General features: G+C 51.3%; 6 protein-coding genes across 6 annotated transcripts; 3 read left to right on the top strand and 3 right to left on the bottom strand.

Annotated features, from left to right (window-relative positions):
• Positions 1-1,629: 1,629 nt before the first annotated feature.
• PHYSODRAFT_518551 (hypothetical protein) lies at positions 1,630-3,852 on the top strand (the record flags this gene model as incomplete). Its single annotated transcript, XM_009535165.1, has 3 exons — positions 1,630-2,236; positions 2,780-2,912; positions 3,156-3,852. Coding segments are annotated over 3 exons (1,437 nt in total), but the record flags the coding sequence as incomplete, so codon positions are not given.
• A 651-nt stretch (positions 3,853-4,503) lies between these two features.
• PHYSODRAFT_563613 (hypothetical protein) lies at positions 4,504-6,433 on the top strand. Its single transcript, XM_009535164.1, has 3 exons — positions 4,504-4,895; positions 4,963-5,174; positions 5,264-6,433. The coding sequence occupies exons 1-3, from the start codon at positions 4,527-4,529 to the stop codon at positions 6,321-6,323; spliced, it is 1,641 nt and encodes a 546-aa protein (XP_009533459.1). The 5' UTR covers positions 4,504-4,526; the 3' UTR covers positions 6,324-6,433.
• A 6-nt stretch (positions 6,434-6,439) lies between these two features.
• On the bottom strand, positions 6,440-7,895 carry PHYSODRAFT_352361 (hypothetical protein; the record flags this gene model as incomplete). Its single annotated transcript, XM_009535163.1, has 1 exon — positions 6,440-7,895. The coding sequence occupies exon 1, from the start codon at positions 7,865-7,867 to the stop codon at positions 6,440-6,442; it is 1,428 nt and encodes a 475-aa protein (XP_009533458.1). The 5' UTR covers positions 7,868-7,895.
• Positions 7,896-8,553: 658 nt separating this feature from the next.
• Positions 8,554-8,880, bottom strand: PHYSODRAFT_337488 (hypothetical protein; the record flags this gene model as incomplete). Its single annotated transcript, XM_009535162.1, has 1 exon — positions 8,554-8,880. One exon carries the CDS (start codon positions 8,878-8,880, stop codon positions 8,554-8,556), a length of 327 nt encoding a protein of 108 aa, XP_009533457.1.
• A 1,559-nt stretch (positions 8,881-10,439) lies between these two features.
• Positions 10,440-10,829, bottom strand: PHYSODRAFT_304495 (hypothetical protein; the record flags this gene model as incomplete). Its single annotated transcript, XM_009535161.1, has 1 exon — positions 10,440-10,829. The coding sequence occupies one exon, from the start codon at positions 10,827-10,829 to the stop codon at positions 10,440-10,442; it is 390 nt and encodes a 129-aa protein (XP_009533456.1).
• Positions 10,830-15,215: 4,386 nt separating this feature from the next.
• PHYSODRAFT_317819 (hypothetical protein) lies at positions 15,216-17,092 on the top strand (the record flags this gene model as incomplete). Its single annotated transcript, XM_009535160.1, has 4 exons — positions 15,216-15,515; positions 15,536-16,043; positions 16,095-16,764; positions 16,795-17,092. 4 exons carry the CDS (start codon positions 15,216-15,218, stop codon positions 17,090-17,092), a joined length of 1,776 nt encoding a protein of 591 aa, XP_009533455.1.
• Between the last annotated feature and the right edge of the window lie 2,763 nt (positions 17,093-19,855).

Here is a 19,855-nt window from a genome sequence, read left to right as displayed (position 1 = left end):
TCTCACCTGGAACTGTGGCCCCATTTGTTACAGTACATGGCCGTTTGCACCACCCAGCAGCGAAGTTAAGAGCACTATAGCGGCATTGTGCGATGCAGAATTTCAGAACTTGCAGGTTTAAAGAAGTTTGGGGGTTGTCGTTTTCAGCGGAAATCTCCGTTTTTGTCAACCAAAGATAGATGATAAGATAGCTCAAGGTAACGCTGAGGTGGCATCAACCAAAAACAAACAGCACAAGCTCGTCAGAGCTCAGTCAATCATGGTTGCGGTTGGCATACAACTCTTTCGGTGGATGTGTGACCTCGCCACACTTCTGGAATATCCGAGCGGTCGATTCCGACCCCGGCTCCAAGTTCTGTGTGGAGCTGACTCATAAGGCGACGAAATTCGCGGTACCAAGTGAGCTTGATCCCGAGTTTGGAGCGAAACCTATCGTCGATACGCTAAGTCAGCGCCGGTTCACTCCTACGATGATAACGAAAACTTCTCTGGAATTTAAGCCCGAGTCTGGGTTCACACCTAGCTGTCAGGCTGTCGAGGAATCTGTGAAATACGCGTGTCAAGTTCAGACTGTGGTGCCGTATGTGCAGGCACAACTATCTCAAGAAAAGGTAAACGCAATTCGACGGCGCTTTCAATCCATATTACACTGAAGTCTCGCCATTTGAAGTTCCGGAAAAACTTAAAACGCTCACTTCGGAGGTATCGAAGGTCAATCAAGCGCAACAGGCCATTAGTGGACACTGAATGGTTACCTCTCGACACCTTCACTGCTCCAGCAAGCACTTTTGAAACAAGAATGTGTAGTCCAAGAGCTCGAAGCTGCAATTCTAACAGCTAACCAAAAGCAACTATTTCTCGAAGGGCAGCTGAAAGGGGCAGTCTCGGAAATCGCGGACCTCAAACGAGTAGTTGTATTTCAAGCGAGAAAGATTGAAGCATTCGAGATTGAAGTCGCTAAATCCAGGGCCCGGGTCCATTATGACAAAGTGCTCATTGAGATGACGAGAAAGAATTTCACGCTCGTTCTTAATTAATGACATTGCCCAAGCGCGCCAAGAGGCCAAGGCAGCTGCGCTAAACTACAGGGCCGTCTTCGTCGAGATGAAAAAGCGAAGATTTTCCCGTCTTTTGGAAGAAATCGCTGCCGCGAAGCAAGATGCCAAGGCTGCTGAACTCGCCAAGCGTCTCCAGCTCATCCAAATGGAGGCGCCAGAAGAGCTGGAATCGATCTGGAAAGTATATGCGCGATGCCCGTGGTTATGCCGCAGGTGGTTCCAATTACGGGCGAGATCTCGCAACACTCGGACAGCATTCCGATGGCAATCCCAGTTACGAAGGAGCAGTGATATCACCTGGAGCTGTGGCCCCACTTCGTAGAGGATATGGCACCAATAATTGACTTACATAATGACAATATACTCGAATTCCAGTGCATATAACATGCGGTTGTTGGTGAGTGAAGGTCTTCTTGTCCAGGGTATCCATTCCCGCGACCACAACATATTTTACCACCAAGCACAGCAGTCAACAACAGCCATGGTTGATCAGGACCGAGTCCAACGGTATCGCGGGTGTTTGGCGCTGCATTTTGGCGTTAACTCGACAGTGAATCAAGCAATCCGATCAATGCTGGGGCAAGGGTCCGCCAACAACCAGCAGCCCCGTTTTGCCACGCTGCCTGAGGACGAGTGGCACGTGACGCTCGTAACCAAGGACGAACTACGAGCACTGACTGCTGACGCTGTACAAGAAGCGACAGAAGAGTTATCCACCCGCTGCTTCGCGATCGGATTGGGCGGGGGAGCAGGAGCGACTAAGGACCTGAATCCAAGTGGAGTGTACTTTGTCGTCTGTGTGTGGCCCAAAGCTCAGGCCTTTCGAGCCAAGTACGGCCTCCCACTGAAGGATTTCCACGTGTCCGTGTCGACTGCCAACCGCCACGATATCGACAAGACCAGTTACGCATTGCTCGATGATAATGGCCTGAATCTGTTGGAGAAGTCAGCGATGGAAGCATTGAGTCGCCAAGTGATGCTGGAACAGAAGCCCGAACGCGCCGTGGAGATCGCTACGCTGTTGTGCACACGGTTTGGTGGCGAGAGTTCGCGTGGGTGGGTGCGGCTTGCTGATGCAGCATTACTTACAGGCCGCCCGAAGCTTGCAATGCTCAGCTATGCGCACTTGATTAATCGGATGGTTAATGGAACACTCGAAGACCAAGAAAGTGTTGGCCGTGGATATCCTCTGTGGAAGCACTGCTGCGTACAAATTTCAAAGTGTGCGGAGTTAACGGAATGGGGTGCAGTGTTCGTCGACGGAGAAGTTGAACAAGTGCCTTCGAAGTTGCGTAGTGTTCTCTGTACGCCGTGGAGTATTTCAACCTGGGTGGCAATACGAGAAAGTGCTCGCAACACCTCCGCGTCTCTCTCGTATCCTTCGAGGGAAAAAATCATAACACCTTACGCTGCAGTGGGGGATTGTCTTGCTGGATCACCGACGCAGTATACACTTCCCCGGTTCATCCGATGGATCGTACCTTTCCAACTGGCTGCGATGTCCACGCCTCGAAATCGAGACGACATTCGGTGCCTCTGCTACTCGCTGCACATTCGTCATATCGTTACTCTGACCGAAGAGGAACCGTTGCCCGCAGCTTGGTTCGAAGGACTGCACAACATCAAGAACACTTTTCTCCCCGTGACAAATTACCACGCGCCCAGCATCCCGCAGATCGACATGTTTATGCGGCTTTGTTGCGTCTCCTCTACGGCACAAGCCCCTGTACTTGTTCACTGTGGCGGAGGAAAAGGTCGCGCTGGCACGATGATTGCGTGCTACCTCGTGGCATTCGGCTTCGCTCCCCCGCCATCAGAGCTCTTACAGAGCAGCACTGATTCAAACGATCGGTGGTTTCAGCCTGTGATGACGGCAGCGGAGGCTATACAAGCTCTTCGAGCAATGCGTCCGGGCAGTATCGAGACAAACGAGCAGGAAGAGGCCGTGAGTGCGTACTGTTCGCTGCTTTGGAAACGTCGAGGCGTATTCCCGCCTGAACCAGTTCAACCGCTACCGAGTCGTCCTGAGGTGACTGGCAAGCCTGTCGAGACGACAGACCTACTTGTGCTGTGTGGAATTCCGGGGTCAGGTAAGAGCTCATTCCGCCGAGCGTTGGTCAAGCGTAGCATCGCCTCACATGCAGCGCCTAGTACGGTTCGAGCGAACAACGCTCTTTATCAGCCTTGGATAGAGATTCACAGCGACGAAGTGGGTCGTAAAGGATGCGAGAGGAGCCTTGGCCAGGGAAGTCTGCGTCGGGCCATCCTTGATCGCTGCAATGGTGTCGCTGCAGATCGGAAGAAGTTCTTGGGTCTAGCTGCCACTTGGAGCAAGCATGCGACTGCGATAGTGTTTGACATCCCGACGAAGCTGTGCGAAGCGCGAGCTATGCAGCGCGCCGACCACCCCACGTTGCCGCCTGGTCGTCGGGTAGGATTCGCAATCCGTCAGCACTCCAGCACTTTCGAGTACCCTGACCTGGCTGAAGGTTTCGAGACGATAGTCCGCATCACGTCCGTTGAGGCCGCGCTCGAGTTAGTGGATATGCTGTCGCCTCCGTTGCCTCTGCTCAAGTTCCCGCGAACGGCTCACCTCATCGACCTGGGAGCCGCCACAAGCGACGACTTGGTCACGGACATTGACTGCGTATCTCTCCCGGCAGATGAGAACACGACTATCGTCATTACCGAGAAGGTGGACGGCGCTAACATGGGCATCTCGCTGTCAGCGGACGGAGCTCTCGTCGTCCAGAACCGCTCGCATGTCGTCAATTCGGAGACGCACCGGCAGTTCCGAGCTCTTGACGAGTTCTTGAGCGACCACCGCGCTTTGCTGTACGAGATTCTGCACCGTGACTCGCTGTTCTCCGGTCGCTTCATCCTCTACGGTGAGTGGCTGGCGGCAACGCACTCCATCGCTTACTCGAGGCTGGGTAGTCTATTCTACGCCTTCGACCTGTTCGACCGCGAGACTGGCGAGTTCTGGGACCGATCGTCGCTCAAAGAACTGCTGGCGATCAGCGCTGCGTCTTGTGGCGATACCAACGCCATCCAACTCGTGCCCAAGCTCTGGGAGGGGCGCGTTCTTCCTCCTCGAGACGAATTGATCGCCTTGGCCCAGCAAAGTCCCTCGAAGTTCTACGACGGCCCAGTTGAGGGCATCTACGTAAAGTGGGAGCGTCTCGGCCGCGTCAAAGAGCGCAGCAAGATCGTCCGCAGCGACTTCCTGGCCGGAGATGCCCACTGGAGCCAACGCCCCGAGGGCATCCGCTTCAATTCGATGTTGAAAAATAGCGACGACTTGTATTATAACAGTTAGAAAACACTTAAGTTGTTAGAGATACGTAGACAGGACACCAATGGTACAATGTACCCAACTTACCCATCAACCTTCCGGTTCCTAACCGTTATGGCAGTCGCCGATCCTCACAACCGCATTTGAAGCAGACAGCAGCCCCAAGCACCAGTATGCTCTCGCGCGTCCTCCGAGCTCGCGGCGCGTTGGTTCGCGCGTCTTCCAGCGCGCTGGCGGTGGCCGCCGCCCCGACGCGCAATTGCGTCGCGCGTCGCCAGCTGCTGGCGGCCTCCTGCGCGCGCTGGAACTCGTCGACGCCGTCGTCGTCGTCCCCCGTGACGTCCACGCCGCTCGCTGCGGCCGCCAAGGACTCAGACGCTGCTGCGGACCCCGCGGACAGCGTGAAGATCGACCTGGGCACTGTCGGCGCCGAGGACGCCAAGGTGCTGACCATCGCGGACGTGCTGAACGCGCGCGAGCAGGAGCTGGCCACCAACAAGGCGCTGTTCGACTTCGAGGAGTGGGAGAGCATCGCCGGCACGGTGAGAGAGGAGAGAGAGCGCTGTAATTGAAGGGCTTTGAGACTGATGAACGTGTTGTGGCTTGTAGGAGACGGTGCACGACGCGGTGCTGACAATGGTGGAGCGCAACATCGGCTCGCTCATCGTGACGGAGGCCAAGGAGGGGATCGTGGGAATCGTGACCGAGCGGGACATTTTGAAGAAGATCTCGCCCCGGACCGTGCTGAGCGAGGAGAAGTTCGTGCACGACGTCATGTCCTCGCACATCATGTGTATCCACCCGTCCACGACGGTGATTGAGTAAGTGGACGTTATAGTAGTTGGAGGTGCTTTTGTTTGATGTGCTTTGAACTGAGCTGACGGGGTTTGATGTTGCTGTGTTTTGCTAGTGCGCTGGCGACCATGACGAAGGAGAACATCCGACACTTGGCGGTGGTGAACGGCGACATGACTAGCGCTGTCAAGCGAGGATCCGTGCAGGAGGAGGACATGCGCTGCGTGCTGTCGATCACGGACATCGTCCGCGCGTACGCCGAGTTTGAGGCCTCAAAGAACCAGGCGGTACCGCAGGAAGCTGCTGCGGCGGATGCGGCGGCGGAGACGACTAAGGAAGCGGACGAGACCAAGGCTGCAAAGCCTGTTGAGGCTGCTGCGACGACGACCCCGGCATCGGAGGCCACCAAGTCAGAGACCGCCGAGGCTGCGCCGGATGCTGCTGCGGCGACCACTGCGCCCGCGTCCCCCGTTGTGACTGCGGCGACGCTGCTGAAGAAGAAGCACAAGAACATCAAGCTGATTCTGAACACCCGACCGGAAGACAACGTCACTGTGGCTGAAGCCGTCGAGGAGATGGCCAAGCGCAACTTCGGAGCCGTTCTGGTGGTGGACAAGGAGCAGCGTGTGCTGGGCATCTTCACGGAGCGCGACTACATTCGCAAGGTGCTGTTCGAGCTGAAGGACCCGACGAAGCTGCTGGTGACGGACGTGATGTCGTCTGTGGGCTCAGTGCTGCAGATTGAGGACCCACTCGAGAAGTGCTGGGACTTGGCAGCCACTTCCAACTGCCGTCACTTCCCCGTGATCGGCGTCATGCGCCAGGATCGCGAGAAGGAGCTCGCCGGCATTCTGTCGATCAAGGATATCGTGCGCGAGATCTCGAAGGACCACCACGCCACGCCCGGTTTCCGTCTGATGGAGTTCTTGAAGTCCAAGATGAAGCCGGAGCCCAAGGCTGAGACTAAGGTGGAGGCTGCGGCGGAGTCGAAGCCGGAGGTAGCTTCCGCTGCGACGACGGATGTCAAGGACGCTAAGATCGCTGCGCCAGCAGATGCCACTGCGACTCCAGTCGAAGAGGTGAAGACGGAGACTCCTGTGAAGGGTGCTAGCACTGACGCTGAGTCTGCGAAGGTTGTGGAGGAACCTCAGACTGCTTCACCTGTGAAGCTTTAGGCACACAGGTAATACGTAGCTCCTGTAGATATCTAGCTCCTAGAAACGAACAGCTAGCAGCGTGACAAGGTACTACAGAATCTTGCAATTAAATAACATTGCTGCTAACTAATCATCTAGTTGAACGTTCCCCCAGGAAGCGGGTCCAGTGCGGCCTTCCTCGTTCCCGCTCGCGGCACGGACATCTTGCTCTCCGCCTCGGAACCGCCACCGGAGTACGTCGTCCAGTTACAGTAGAGGTCCTCGTTCCAGTCACGATCAGTGGGGTCCTCCACTTGAACGGTTTGGCGACGTACGCCCAGCGTCCCCAACACGCGCTGCGTAGCTCGAAGAGCAGCACGAGGCTCGCCGTTCGGCAGAATGTGCACGCTGGCAGCGAAGTTGCCTTCAGTTAGCATCCAAATGTGCAGGTCGTGGACATCGTAGACGCACGGCAGCGCGCGAATACGTTTCTCCACGACGCGCAGGTCCAACGCCGGCGGAGCGCCCTCCATAAGAATGTGCACACTGCGCGTGAGCACTCCGATCGTCGTGCCGAGCACCAAGAACGAGAAGAGGATCGTGGTGATCGGGTCCGCCATCTGCCACGACGGGTTGTACCAGATCAGTCCGCCGGCAATGCACACGCCCAAGCTCTGCACAAAGTCGCCAAGCGCGTGGATGTACGCCGCGCGCACGTTGATGTTCTCGAACACGGACGACTTGGGCGCCAGTCCCTCCGACGAACACGCCTCCGGCTCCTCCACTTCATCAATCAGCGCCATGGCGGACATGGGCGTCCGCACCAGATCCTGCATGCTGGGGCTCTGCTCCACGCCGCTCTTCTCCTCGTGGCAATGCCCGTGGCTGTGGCCGTGGCTTCCATGACTGTGTCCGTGTCCGTGGCTGTGGCCATGACCGTGACTGTGACCATGTCCATGGCCTAGAATCCTCATCAGCACCAAGTTGATACCCAGTCCGAACACCGCGACCAGGAACATGGCCTTGCCGTCCACCGTCTCCTCTGCGTCTGGTCGTCCTTGGTCGATGATCCTCCTCACCGCCGTGAACATGAGACCGATAGCCAGCACCCAGATAAGCACCAGGCTCAGCAGAGCGCCGATCACCTCGGCGCGATGGTAGCCGAAGGGCATGGACGCCGACGCCGGCAGCTGCCCCAAGGACATGGCGAAGAGCGACACGAGGAAGCCCGCAACGTCCGAGAGCAGGTGCGCCGCGTCCGTCATGATGGCCAGACTGTCGGCGTAGTAGCCGCCCGCGAACTGCACGCACATGAAGACGAAGGAGCAGAGGCACGCCAGCTGCAGCTTCCTCATGGCGGACTGCGCCACGTCCCCCTCGTGGTCGTGGTCATGCTCGCGCTCATGCTCGTGCTGGTGCTGGTGCTTGTCGTGCTCGGGCTTGTCCAGCGTCACGACGTGGTCGTGAGTGGCGGGGGTCTGCAGCTCCTCCATGTCCGCGGACGTGTCCACCGTGATGCTGAGCTTGGGCAGCGGTGTGCGCTGCGGCTTCGTGGCGGGCTCCGACTGCTGCGCTGGGCCCATGGTCTGCAGTACGCACAGGGGACGGAAGATTGCCACGCGTGACGGCCTGGACGAAGTGGGAATGGAGCTCCCGGGACACGCCGACGGCGGGAGAGCGAGGACAGATTGGCGCCGGTCGCTTAATCGTTGGGCTTTGATCACCTGGGGAGCTCTGATAACGTTTCTGAAGGGAGGGTAGAAGATGACAGGTTTTTGGCCATCATGAAGGACAGGAAGGTGACTGGTTCTGGCTACTAATGCTGAATACATTAGTTCTCAGAGGTAAACGGACGATTTAACGCCGGTGACGAGCTCATGGGACAGCCTGGCCGAGCGGCTGGGATGGCCACATGCGAACAGCACACGCACACATGCCCCGGAGGATCGCGGCAGTCGTTGCTGCTGGCAACGAGGTCGTTGAAGCCGAGTTCAAATCCGGGCCGACTTCTGGGAAGGCGCTGCCCAAACGACACCGAGCTGGTGTAGAATTCTGTAATAGACTCAGCGCGAGTTACTGCAACGCTGTCGTGGACACTCGAGTCGGGATCGCCAATTGAAGGTGGACGCGAATTATAGTAACCGCACTGGTTTCATTGTTATTGTTGCAAAGGTGCAAATAGGCATAAATAAATGGTGGCGCGCGTCAGCGAGTGTCGGCTGCTTCCGTGCTGTGGCTCCTGAGAGCTGGAGCTGCCGCGCAGCAGCAGCTAGATGAACGAGAAGAAGAGCGCCTCCGACGTCTTGCTCCAGCGGAAGGCTTTAGCGAACACGACGAGCGCGTTCGGCATGCGCAGTTGGCAGTACTGCAGGGCGAACCCGAAGCATGGATTCGCGGCCAGCGCCTTGGCGAGCAGGCACAGCAGCGCGTACAGCAGCATCTTGCGCAGGTACTCGAGACGCAGCATACCCGGGTGGCTGCTGCGAGCCAGCGACTTGGTCCTGACGGTCTGAAGGTCGTGGGACGACACAGTGTGTTCCGAAGCCGCCATCGCAGCGGTAGCCTTGCTCGGAATGGAATGCGCGATGGTCTGCATGTTGCAGCTCTGGTTCACTTGTGGGCTCGGTCTCCGTTGCCGTTGTGAGCGGCCTCCAGACCTTGCGTGCTGCTCGATAGCCCATAACCGACGAATTCGGCGGCAGCAGCGCGCGCTATCGTCGCTGTGGTTCTTTGTCGCTCATACAGAGCGCCAGTCATCTGCGTTCGGAACCATTGAAGTTTGTCAAACGTCGACGAAACAGCATGGGCGCGGGCGCGTCACGACCGAGCTACCGCCGAGTCATGCCCGAGCTACCGCCGAGTCATGCCCGCAGATCCGGAGCATAGCGACTCTGACACCGACGCGGTGCCGGACACCCTCACATGCAATCAAAAGAAGAAATAAGCTGCCCCCTCCAGAATCCCATTGCCAGTATCTTTTCGGGCCACGTAAATGACAAATCACGCAAATTTTGGTCTCTTTGGTCTCAGCGATTATAATTACAGTAGTATGATCGGGTTCTGAGTTGCTGTTTTTTTTTCTCGGAACTGCCGGTGTCAACTTTTTGAGTTCAAGCTTCTGATTGGCTTATCGTATCTTCAACTAAGTTCGAAAAAACATTTAAACACTCGTGGAACGAGGTTAGGGAGCTGTTAAGCCAACCTTTTCCATATACTCATCCAAAAAAATTACGACGAGCTAAGGCTCAGAACTATTGCCTGTCTAGATCAAGCACAACTTGAGCTCGAAATCGTCCGTCTAGTTTTTCACTCGTACTTCATAAGAGGGATAACGTAGATTTTGGTAGCTGGACGATAACTGGACCCAATGTCCTACTAAGTACGAAAGATGGGAGGTTCTGAGCTGTTTTTACTTCGAAGCGATTTAGTTATTGGTTTGCCATCCTGTTTTTCTTTCGTTCTATCCAAATGAAAAATCATTACTACAGTAAACACTTGCCCATTTACCGTGACTTACAGAAAGAATGATCTCGGTCTTACTCGATTGGCACTCAAATTGGCGATAATTATGATTGGCTTCGGTTCGAAGTGACATGTCCAAACCCACCGTCCGTGGTCACCAGCACGGTCTGGAACTGCAAAATTCTAGTATATGAAACGGTGTATCAGTGCGAGTGGTCAGTACAATAGTACCTAGATTGTTACGTGCTCCTAAACTCTACCGTAACATAGAAATGACTATTTAACTTCTTTGACCAACGTGTATATAATATTTCAACACATAAAACGTTGCCCCACTTGGTTTACCCGATTCATGTTTGTCCATGTTTTCCAGCTGCACATTCAGCTAATCAGATCCCTTAATTTTATATTAACTTGGAAATTTAATACATTTCTGAACTTCCTTAGTGAGGTAAAATATTTGTTGTAACTTGTTTAAACTTGATTTAACCCGACCTAGTTTTGAGTTTTATATTATCCGTTTATGAATGATATACATTAAGAAATACGTATGCGCTCCATGAATAAAGCAGTGAAAAATAGGAGTATCATATGCAATTCGCCTACACGGTGTGTATTTGCAAAAATATTACACTGTGTATAAAGGGTGCTCTCGGTATTATGAAAATAACGTATAACGGACCCGACTTGCAATTATTCTACCAGAGAAATGGTCGCGGCAATGCGCTTATAACGGACTCGACTTATCATTATTCTACCGGGGAAATGGTCGTAGTGCACGGGGAGTAGCGCAAGAACGTGGATCTCAAAATGCCGGAGATCGTTCACACCTCGGAAGCTGAATCTTTCCTCGGACACCATCGCCTGCGGGTCCAGCACGTTGTCCGCGTTGTCCAGGACCTCCCACGCTTCGTCTTGAATGCCGCCTGGGCGGAGGAGATGATAGTCTCCGTCGCGAGTCTTGAGCCACTCGTGGTCCTTCTTCTTCGCCCAAAAGAGGGCCACGTCCTCGGCACGGCAGTCGCAGCGCATGTCGTCCACGATGCGCTGCTTGAGCTCGTGGATGGTCTTGTGCTCCTCCATGATGAATGTGCTAATGTGGTCCTTGAACGCCGTCGCGATGCGGATGTCTTTCGACGACGCTGGCGGAATGGGGTGGTTGAAATGCAGATTTAACTGTTTGGCTTGGGTGCTTGTTGTTGAGGCAGTGGGATGCTCTCATTGGTGGCTTGGTGATAGATAGGCGGACTTGAGGCTTAACCGACTATTGTGGCGAAGTGGATCCGCGAAATTTGCAGATCACGGGGGTCCTCTTGCACACGGCGCCCGAACTGCTGACTAACGGAGGGGGTACTCCGATCTTCCGTGAAGTTGCTGATCCTCACCTTGTGTACCCGTCGGTGGGCTGGATCGCTCTTCGGGTGATCTCGAGAAGACGCGCTTGGGGTTGAGTCTTGGACTGTCTGGTGGACAGCGGGAACTTGTGGCAGCAACGCGGATATGCTTCACGCTGTGCCGAAGTAGTTGTGGCGGTTTCGATCTGGGGTTGTCTAGATCGACACTCGCCGGCCAGGTGTGATCTTGGCCTGGGGTTGCCTTGTGGTCGGTGTGTGACCTTCCTTTCCTTTCCTTTCCTTGCTTGCCGCTTCCTCTAGTGGTGGGTCGAAGTGAGGGTTGACGGACGCTGGGCCAAGCTATCCTGGCGTCCGAGGTTCCTTGATCTTGGGGTGTAAGTTGACCTGCGTAGCGTCGGGTGGGCCAAAGTATATCCCGTGCCTGGTATTGCGAAGGCGAAGACCACTTGTGAAGAAGGAGGTAAAATCAACTCTGTTTAAAATGTTAGCTTGTCCTAAGTCCTTGTCCTATCGTTCTCCTGCGTTCCTGCGCTCGTGCGGTCTGTGCGCGTACTCTCTAGCTCCCTTGAACGTTGGTGGTGTCGCTGGCTCTCTGCCCGGTGTCTGCGCAATCCGTGCGGTCGAGATCATCACTCTTTCTCCAAGATCGCGTCATCCCCGCCAAGATCGATATCGTCGACTTGGATCGATTACGCCGGAGTTTGGCTCTCAAGCACCTCCAAAGATGTTGTTCACCTTGATGTTGCCCCTTTGACCTTCTTGCTGGTTACTATCGTGCCAGACTACGCATCCCCACGCTTTGCCGATCTTGGTCCACACTGTCGATCTTGGCCATCTTGTTGATCTTGGGTATCCGCGCGAAAATATCTCCATCCACTACACCACTCTATCTGCAATTCGATCTGACCGTACACGTCAAAACTAGCCTTGACGGATCAGATTATGGTGGCCATCTGATCTAGCTTCCTCCATCCACCCTCCGTGTGCACGGTGTAGATGTTAAACGCAACCGTCACCAGCACCAGTACTAACATCAAGATGGTCACTCCTTGCTTCAACCAACGATACCAATCTGTTCATGCGTATACTAACTTAGTCAAATGCCGGCAGTACATCCGTCTTCAGTTCCAGCAAACACGGGTTACTTACCACTTTCTCCCGCTCGCGGTTTACCACTCACCCTAAGCTATCTACCGTCTCCTCGTTCAAAGTGGTTGAGCCAGCTTCAAGGCTTCCTGGTGGCTTCACGGATGGCGCTGGCTGTCGGAGAAATAGTGGTCCTGACCATCGGTGCGTCCTGCCCTTGGGGCTGGCTTTGTGGACACTGCCGACGATGCGGGTTAGTACATTGTTTAGTTTTATTTTAGTGTCATGTCCTGTCATCATCAGCACCCCGGGAAGCAAATTCCACGTAACAATACTTACCCCCTGGTGGTGCTGCTTGTGACGTTGTGACGTGCGACGAAGATGTGAACTCATTGGGAATTCAGTTCCGATCCTGAAGACCGTTAACACCGCGTCTGTATTGTCCAGAGTGGTTTATCTGCTTGGGATTATGCCTTGCGTTGCCAGGTCGAAGTCTCTGTCATCTGTAGACAGTCTCGCGCCGATGCTTCTATTAGCCAGAGTTCCCGTCGTTGTGGCCGTAGGAAAGCCCTACGCCGAGGTTCGAAGCTGAATCAAGCCGCCGATATCCGCGCGTGGATGCGTTGAGAAGGCAAGAACGCAGTTTGTGCCCACAATGGAGCACCCAGTAATACCTTGACTGCTTGCGAGATCCATTGAGGCGAGGGGGTGCTGGCTGCAACAAACACACCAAATGGTGGAAAACCCAGTTTTCTCGGCAGAGTGTACCGGTGGGTAGGCTAAAACATCAGGGCTATGTGAGCATTTAACTTTTTCTTGCAAAACGCTGCATAATGCATCGTTTTACACATTTCGCCCAATCGAAGATATGCATTATATTTTGAGCAACTAGTAGTGTAATCAGAAATGGCTACAAGCGATGCATTATACAGATTTTTACAAATCTCGCCCATACATATTTTATGCACCGATCCTCTATGTAGCTGTATTTGGAAGACCGGAAAGCCTTGTTAAACGCTGCACAATGCATCGGTTTGCAAATTTATCTTTATTAACCCTTTTTTAAGTATCCTCTTCTTACACTAGGGAATATATTGGGAACAAAAGGGCTAAGAATTCGGACTTTGCTGGACATCGAGATTTTGAATGTAGAATTTACGGTATCGTAAAAATACTCTACTTTTACCCCTTTAACGCTACAGCTTTCGATATTTATCAATAAATAAAATATACATAGTATTTAACTCATCGGCACAAAATATCACCCAGAATTTTGTTTGCAAATTGTTTAGGACTAATACCATCCCCATGTTCTTAGCTATTTAAAGCATTTCACAGCTTAACCGGAAAAAAAATAAACCATTTTTAAAGTACAAAATATATTTTAATTTTCCAGTAAAAAACGTTTTTATAGTACAAAATATCTTTATTTAATCGGTTAAACCTTGATTAGTAGTTAGATTTATTGGTAGGTATGTTTTGCTAGTTTGTAACTTCTAAATTTGGTAAAAATTGGACTAGGCTAAATTTCGCGCGCTTCGAAAGGTCCGACTTCGTCGAATCATACAAAAGTGGGCAAGCCGTAAAAAGAAAAAAGGGGAAAGTGTGTTTCTGACTACATTAGTTTAAATTATTACGTTTTTATACGTGATTGTGTGATAGTATAATACACCTATGATTATGCCTTTACAAGTACCACCCTTAAAATCTAGAATAGAGAACTTTAGTTGTTGGAATATCTCCGGGTTTGTAACAAGGAAAATCTGAATAAAAGCCGGATAAATTACCAGCGGATATTCCAATACTCAAGTCCAGTGGAACAACGCAACCCTTCGTTGTCCCACTAGAACATATTTTTGGACCAAGTCATTTTTGTTCCAAAACCTCGCCTTAGTCCAGGAACTAAAGTTCTCTAATCTGAGATAGTGCCCCACGCGTTGACAGACGCCCCACCCTCTTAAATTTATCCGTAAATTTGAGTTCAAGGTAACATTTAGAATATGTTTAATAATTTTAAAATTGTAAGTTATTAAAATTTGTATACCGGTGTTGATTTTTTGGTGAAAACAAACCATTAAAAACGAGCGTTTCGATGTGTTTGTAGTTGGACATCCTTAGCGCTCAATTCCCTTAAAAAAAAAACCATATGAGTGCCAAGTCTTTTTTGGTCCTTTTTTGTGGTTCAAGGACAAAACCACCGACTTAACCCAATGTTGTCCTTAAATTGAGGGGAAATTTGTGCCAAGCTTCACGATTTGTTTTAAACTTACTTTATGTAAGCTATAGTTTGAAAGTAGAACCAAAGTTAGAACATAATTTTGAAATACTTGTACTTTCGTAGTTTAGAGAAGTACGTTTTTGTAACGCACTGCTCAGCAAAAGTCATTTAAATATGTAACGGAGGATATTTATCAGAAGCAGCCTCAAAATGAGCGAAAATTGCATCTGCAGCCGCAAGATTACTAATCACACTAAGCGAGCGTAGCAAGCTTAAAATTTTTGGTTGAGTTTTGAGGCAATTTGAGAAAGCACACATGAGACGGTTTCAAACGAAATGATAACTATTAAGCGCTGTTTGGAGTTATCGAGATAATTGCGATCGAAGTTAACCAGTCAATTTTCAGAAATAACCAGACATCAAATTTTCGAAAGCGAAAATCACTCGTAAAAATCTAAAAAAAACTCCCTTATGCGATTACTTTTAGCACTGTCTTTTTGATAAGATACTATACATTCTATATTACCGGTCATTTGCAACCCGGGTTGTATTTCACGCATCTTTGAGCACTGATTGGCTGTTTGCACAGTTTCAGCCACACCTGCTGCGGATACGGCACCAAAAAGATGGGGTGAAGTTTGCAACTGTGGTTGCGCGTACGGTAGCAGATGCTGGACAGTTTTGCTACCCGACTCCCATTCAAAGAGCCAGTCCCGGTAGCAAAACGAAGCGGTAGAGAACTTCTATACAAAATTTAAGTTATTGTGTACTGGTGAAGGGTTGCAGAATCGTTTAGCAAGACCAGGCACCATGACAAGTCGCTACAAGCCCGAGCTTCTGACGTTCATGCCGTTCAAGGGCAACGTGGAGTACAGCAGCACCCGTAAGTTCACCCTTGAGGAGCTGCTCCGGATCACACCAGACCACTTGAGCCGCTGGTTGAACCAGCAAGCGTACGGCGACCCAGCTCCGACGGATGATATGCGTCCTGTTCATCGTCGTTCGAGCACGCTTGAGTTCACTAAGAAGGCAATCTCGTCACTCATGCCGCGCGCCAACTCAACCTGGGATCCAGTCACGGAACGCGGCAATCCGACTCGCTCTGATGATGTTAACAAGTTAATCAAAAGGGTGAAGTCCGACGAGAGGGGATTGAGTCCAAAGCGCGCCGCTCGGTTGAGCTCGACGAGTTCATGAATCTCCTGCGAGTTGTGCGAGCACAATGGGCTGACAACGACACAGCATACACGGTTGGGAGTGTACTGTCACTTCAATGGCACATTTGTGCCCGCATTGACGACATGATGAAGCTGCAGTTCAGCAACTTCTCGCCCGATACTCAATACCCCTCGACACAGCTGTTTCAGATGAGATGGTCCAAAAACATACACGAAGAGCGCGATGCCCCCGAGCAAATCATTCTTGGGAGTATGCACCCGAAAATGTGTGCTCTGCTAAAGCTCGCTGTGTATATCGAACCAACGGCAAATATCGTGCGGTTGGACTTGTGTATGGAAATCCAAAGGAGGCGCTTTTTGGGGAATATGGTGAAAAACCAAGCGTTTAAGAAGTTGAAGGCGGGAAAGCTCGGCACTCACAGTCTTAGCAAGGGAGCTGCTACGTTTGCCACACGCAGTGGTATTTCAAAAGACTTTGTGAACCGACGAGGCCGGCGGCGGACACGCAAAGGCATCGTCGATGCCTACATTGACAATACGCAACCGTATCCTAATGCCCGGACTGCTGCTGCTCTGACCGGACCCGCCGGACCATGCTTTTACACACTAAATACTGGAATTGGGTGCATCACGCCAAGTCTACTGGTTGATCAATTTGCCCCGAGAGTCAAACAGCTCATGGGTGAGCCGATTGAAGCTACGTTGGCGTTACCGTTGTTGTGGGCAGCGATGCAACCGAGCGGAAACTACCAGTACGCGCTGCTGCCCAGAAAGCTGAAGCGAAAAATAATAAGCGCGTACACAAATGCGGGTGGTAGTACAAGTGTGAACCCCGTTCATCGTGAGGAGTTTTACGTTACTGGTGATAGATCGCAGTTTAATCTCGTCCCAATCAGCAGTAATGAGATCACTGAACAAGCCACTGAAGCACCCACTAAGCAACCACGACTCGGAGGCTCGGTAGGAGGAGAAGGCACGCGCTGTGAGTTTGCAGCTCTCCACTCCCAGGTAACAGCAGGGCGTCGCTACATGACGGAAGTGATGAACGAAGTTCTACAGTCACGCCATGAACATCAGCGGGGACAACAACAAAACCAGGCAACACTGAGACGACTAGTAATCCACTCAGCTTACAGGAGAAGTACCGTTTCCGAGGAAACTCCACGCAGCGCAGCAGCAACGTCAAGCCCACAGTGAGCGTCACCAGCTAGGCTCTCGAAGCGCCCAAAAGATTTGAACGAACTGTGGCATGAGTACCGAATCGGGTGTGGTGGACTGAAGCCAGCGAAAGACTTCACAGCTATTGAGCAAGGAGCAAACAAATTTTCATACTCGCGGCGGAAGGTCTTTTGGGATGCGGTGTCCAATCTGGTTCGTGCAGGCTTCACTAGCGATACAGCGGTTGACAAGGTTTATGCTGCATACGGTAGACAGCTTTCGGTGTCTAACATTCTAGTAGCCCTGCGCAATGATAGAAAGCGCGGTGGGCATCCACGTCTACGTGTGTAGAATAACAATCACACCACAGCCACTTCAAGCATGACATTTTAACCAATCAAAAACCAGTTGCAAAATGAGTTGCAAAATTTGCCGGTATTTCTACAGTACGGCTACTTCTACCAAGTAGACTCAGTCCTGGCTTGGTGTTTTATCGACTTGGCAAGTAGCGTTATGGGATGTATGCAGTTGGATGAATTGGATACATTCCCCTTCCAAACTGATTATTGATACATCACTGACACGAACTAGATTGGATTCAGAAATTCACTTTTGAAGGGGATTACTATCCCGCCAAAAACTCTACTTTTTCGGCGGACGCGGGATGCTCGTCGACTGGTAGTGCTCCCGCCACCGTTCGCGTCGCTGGGAAGTACTAAAACGTTTACGCTGCTCCATTTCTTAGTGCTAGTCGGTGACTGATGAGCGACCCTGTGGTGTCTGGTTATGTGTAGATACGGCGGGCGGACGCCCGTTCACCGTTCCCTGATAGCACTTCAATGCCCTCACATAAGCACAGAATTGAAGTATGCGTGTATCCACCGTCGGCCGAGCGATCGTAGAGCGCGTTTAAGTACATGCAGCCTTATCTTAGCACAACCGATTCGCTATCAAACGCTTGATCATGCTGTTGTTCGTCTACTCAGCCCGCGGTACGAAGAAGGCGAGGTCTGAAGTTATCGTAGTGACGCTGGATGAACTGGATCTAGGTCCGAGTGAGTCCAGACCCATGGATCATTGGGTTGCGCAGCCACACCAGACAACAGCAAGCGAATGTCTGCAGTCGTCAAATCTCAACGAGGATTACGGCCGGTCGTGCGCGGGATAGCTTGTGGCTCTAAGGGGTATGGAATGGAGATTGGTCGTGGGCACCGATGATGGCTAGGACACGTAGCTCTAAAAAAGGAAGAGAATATACATGACCTAGAAAATGAAAGGGAGGAATACATGTACCATACTCATCCATACTCCGAGTATGAGCCTTATCGGGATTGAGCGGATGATAATGAACAGCACGTTTCCGTCGAATGGAGGGGAACATTGATGAGATCTTTGGATATGGAGTTTGGGTATGAGATAAAGGTAAGTTTAAGCTGCAAGCGTCTTGTTTTTTAAAGCGTGGGGCTAGTACGACTTGTCTAGCGCCCAATGAGCACTAAGAATAAATTATTTATTGCTGAAGAGCATGGTTAGATGCAATCCATGATATGGCATCCAATGCTTCCGATGCATCTTTCGTTCATCTAACTGCGTGCATCCAACAACGCTATTGGCGAGCGACATCGTTACGCGCAAATTGTTCTATGGGGGGAAGGGGGGCTGTTGCTGCTGCTATTACTCGCTGTTCATTGACACTCAAGCAACGAGCGTGGTAGCTTCCTCTGTGTGTCCTGCGCTTGGTCAAAATCTGGACAATCATAATTTCTACAGAAATTGGGAGTCTGAAAATGAAGAAATGTTTCAGACAAATTCCACTCCTCAAGGTTACTATATTGTTTTAACAGAGATTCTCGCCACGAGATGCGACGGTACCCCTGAACATCTGAGACCAACTAAATCCGCACTTTACTGAATCGACCCCAAAATGAGCCAAACCACGGCCAAGTACTAGTAAGGACTGTAGTCGTCCGTAGGACCGATAGACTAGCTAATCTACGGAGATATGAGCACCTACACGGTGCACACGTGTAGCCGCTTCAAGCGCGCCCATGCAAATTGTGATAGTCGTTAATCCATGGCACTAATATTTAACAACACAATCGACGATACATCGTACGTTTTACGGTACAAATCCGCATTCGTGATTAGCGGTGCGGCTTTTCGTTGCTTCTTGATGATCTTTTAGCGAAGTACCGCCATCAAAATAGCGGGAAGTGAGGTGCATTTTATCGGTGGCACTGCGCTCCGAATTCCTTTGTAGTAGGTGGCTACATTGTTAGCTTATGGACCCGTAGAGGGAGGACTACTACACCTTTCTTGCTCAAACTTCGTCACTAAACTTTATGTGCCCTGAACTCTAGCTGTGGGCTTTTGCAGCTCCATTAACCGAGGTGCCAATAAAGTAGAGCGGCTCGTTCAGAGGAAATGACGTTTTTATACCATCTCGTGGTGATAGCGTTTCGTATTTAGGTTCGCAAGCACGGGGTTGTTTAACGCGATCTCTTTTTTTTATCTGTAATTAGGCATAGCTTAAGTCGGTAATTTATGAGGATGGTTTATATTCACAAGGGTATGTTACTTCAAATCATGCAAAACTTAAATGGTTAAGCGCTGTAAGATAGAGATAATACTTTAGATGTATGCTTTAACCTTTTGTTTCCAGGTCGAACGCGTACGGGTAGCATGGGTACAATCCTACCCGTACGCACGGCCTTCGATAGTTTTATATGGAAGTTTGTATCAAATTCCATAACAATACAGGGATACAAGGCCGGAGATTTGACGATCTTAGCCTACATTTTTTAGGGTTTTGATGCAATCCTAGCTCATATCGTGTACCTGAAAGATATTTCAAGCTCTCCATGCGATTCTCTTTCTACCCAACTAACCGGTTTGTCCATGGCACCTCTGTGTCACTCAATACAACAATTTGGTGATTTTATCGATTTGTTCAACTTCCGACTACATTTTGGACACGATGCATTGCACAAATTGAGCCAGAAAATAGTTTGTACACGCTCCGGGCATTCTTCTTTCCATTCGTCTAATTTGCTTGTTTATCCGGGCTCTGTAGCGCTCAGACTTTATTTTCAAATTGAGCCTACCCGTACGCGC

This window comes from Phytophthora sojae (genome assembly GCF_000149755.1).
Source record: "Phytophthora sojae unplaced genomic scaffold PHYSOscaffold_8, whole genome shotgun sequence".
In the NCBI taxonomy this organism is placed as follows: domain Eukaryota; phylum Oomycota; class Peronosporomycetes; order Peronosporales; family Peronosporaceae; genus Phytophthora; species Phytophthora sojae.
The sequence above is the reverse complement of the archived record's forward strand: the minus strand, read 5'-3'. Positions and strand labels throughout refer to the sequence as shown.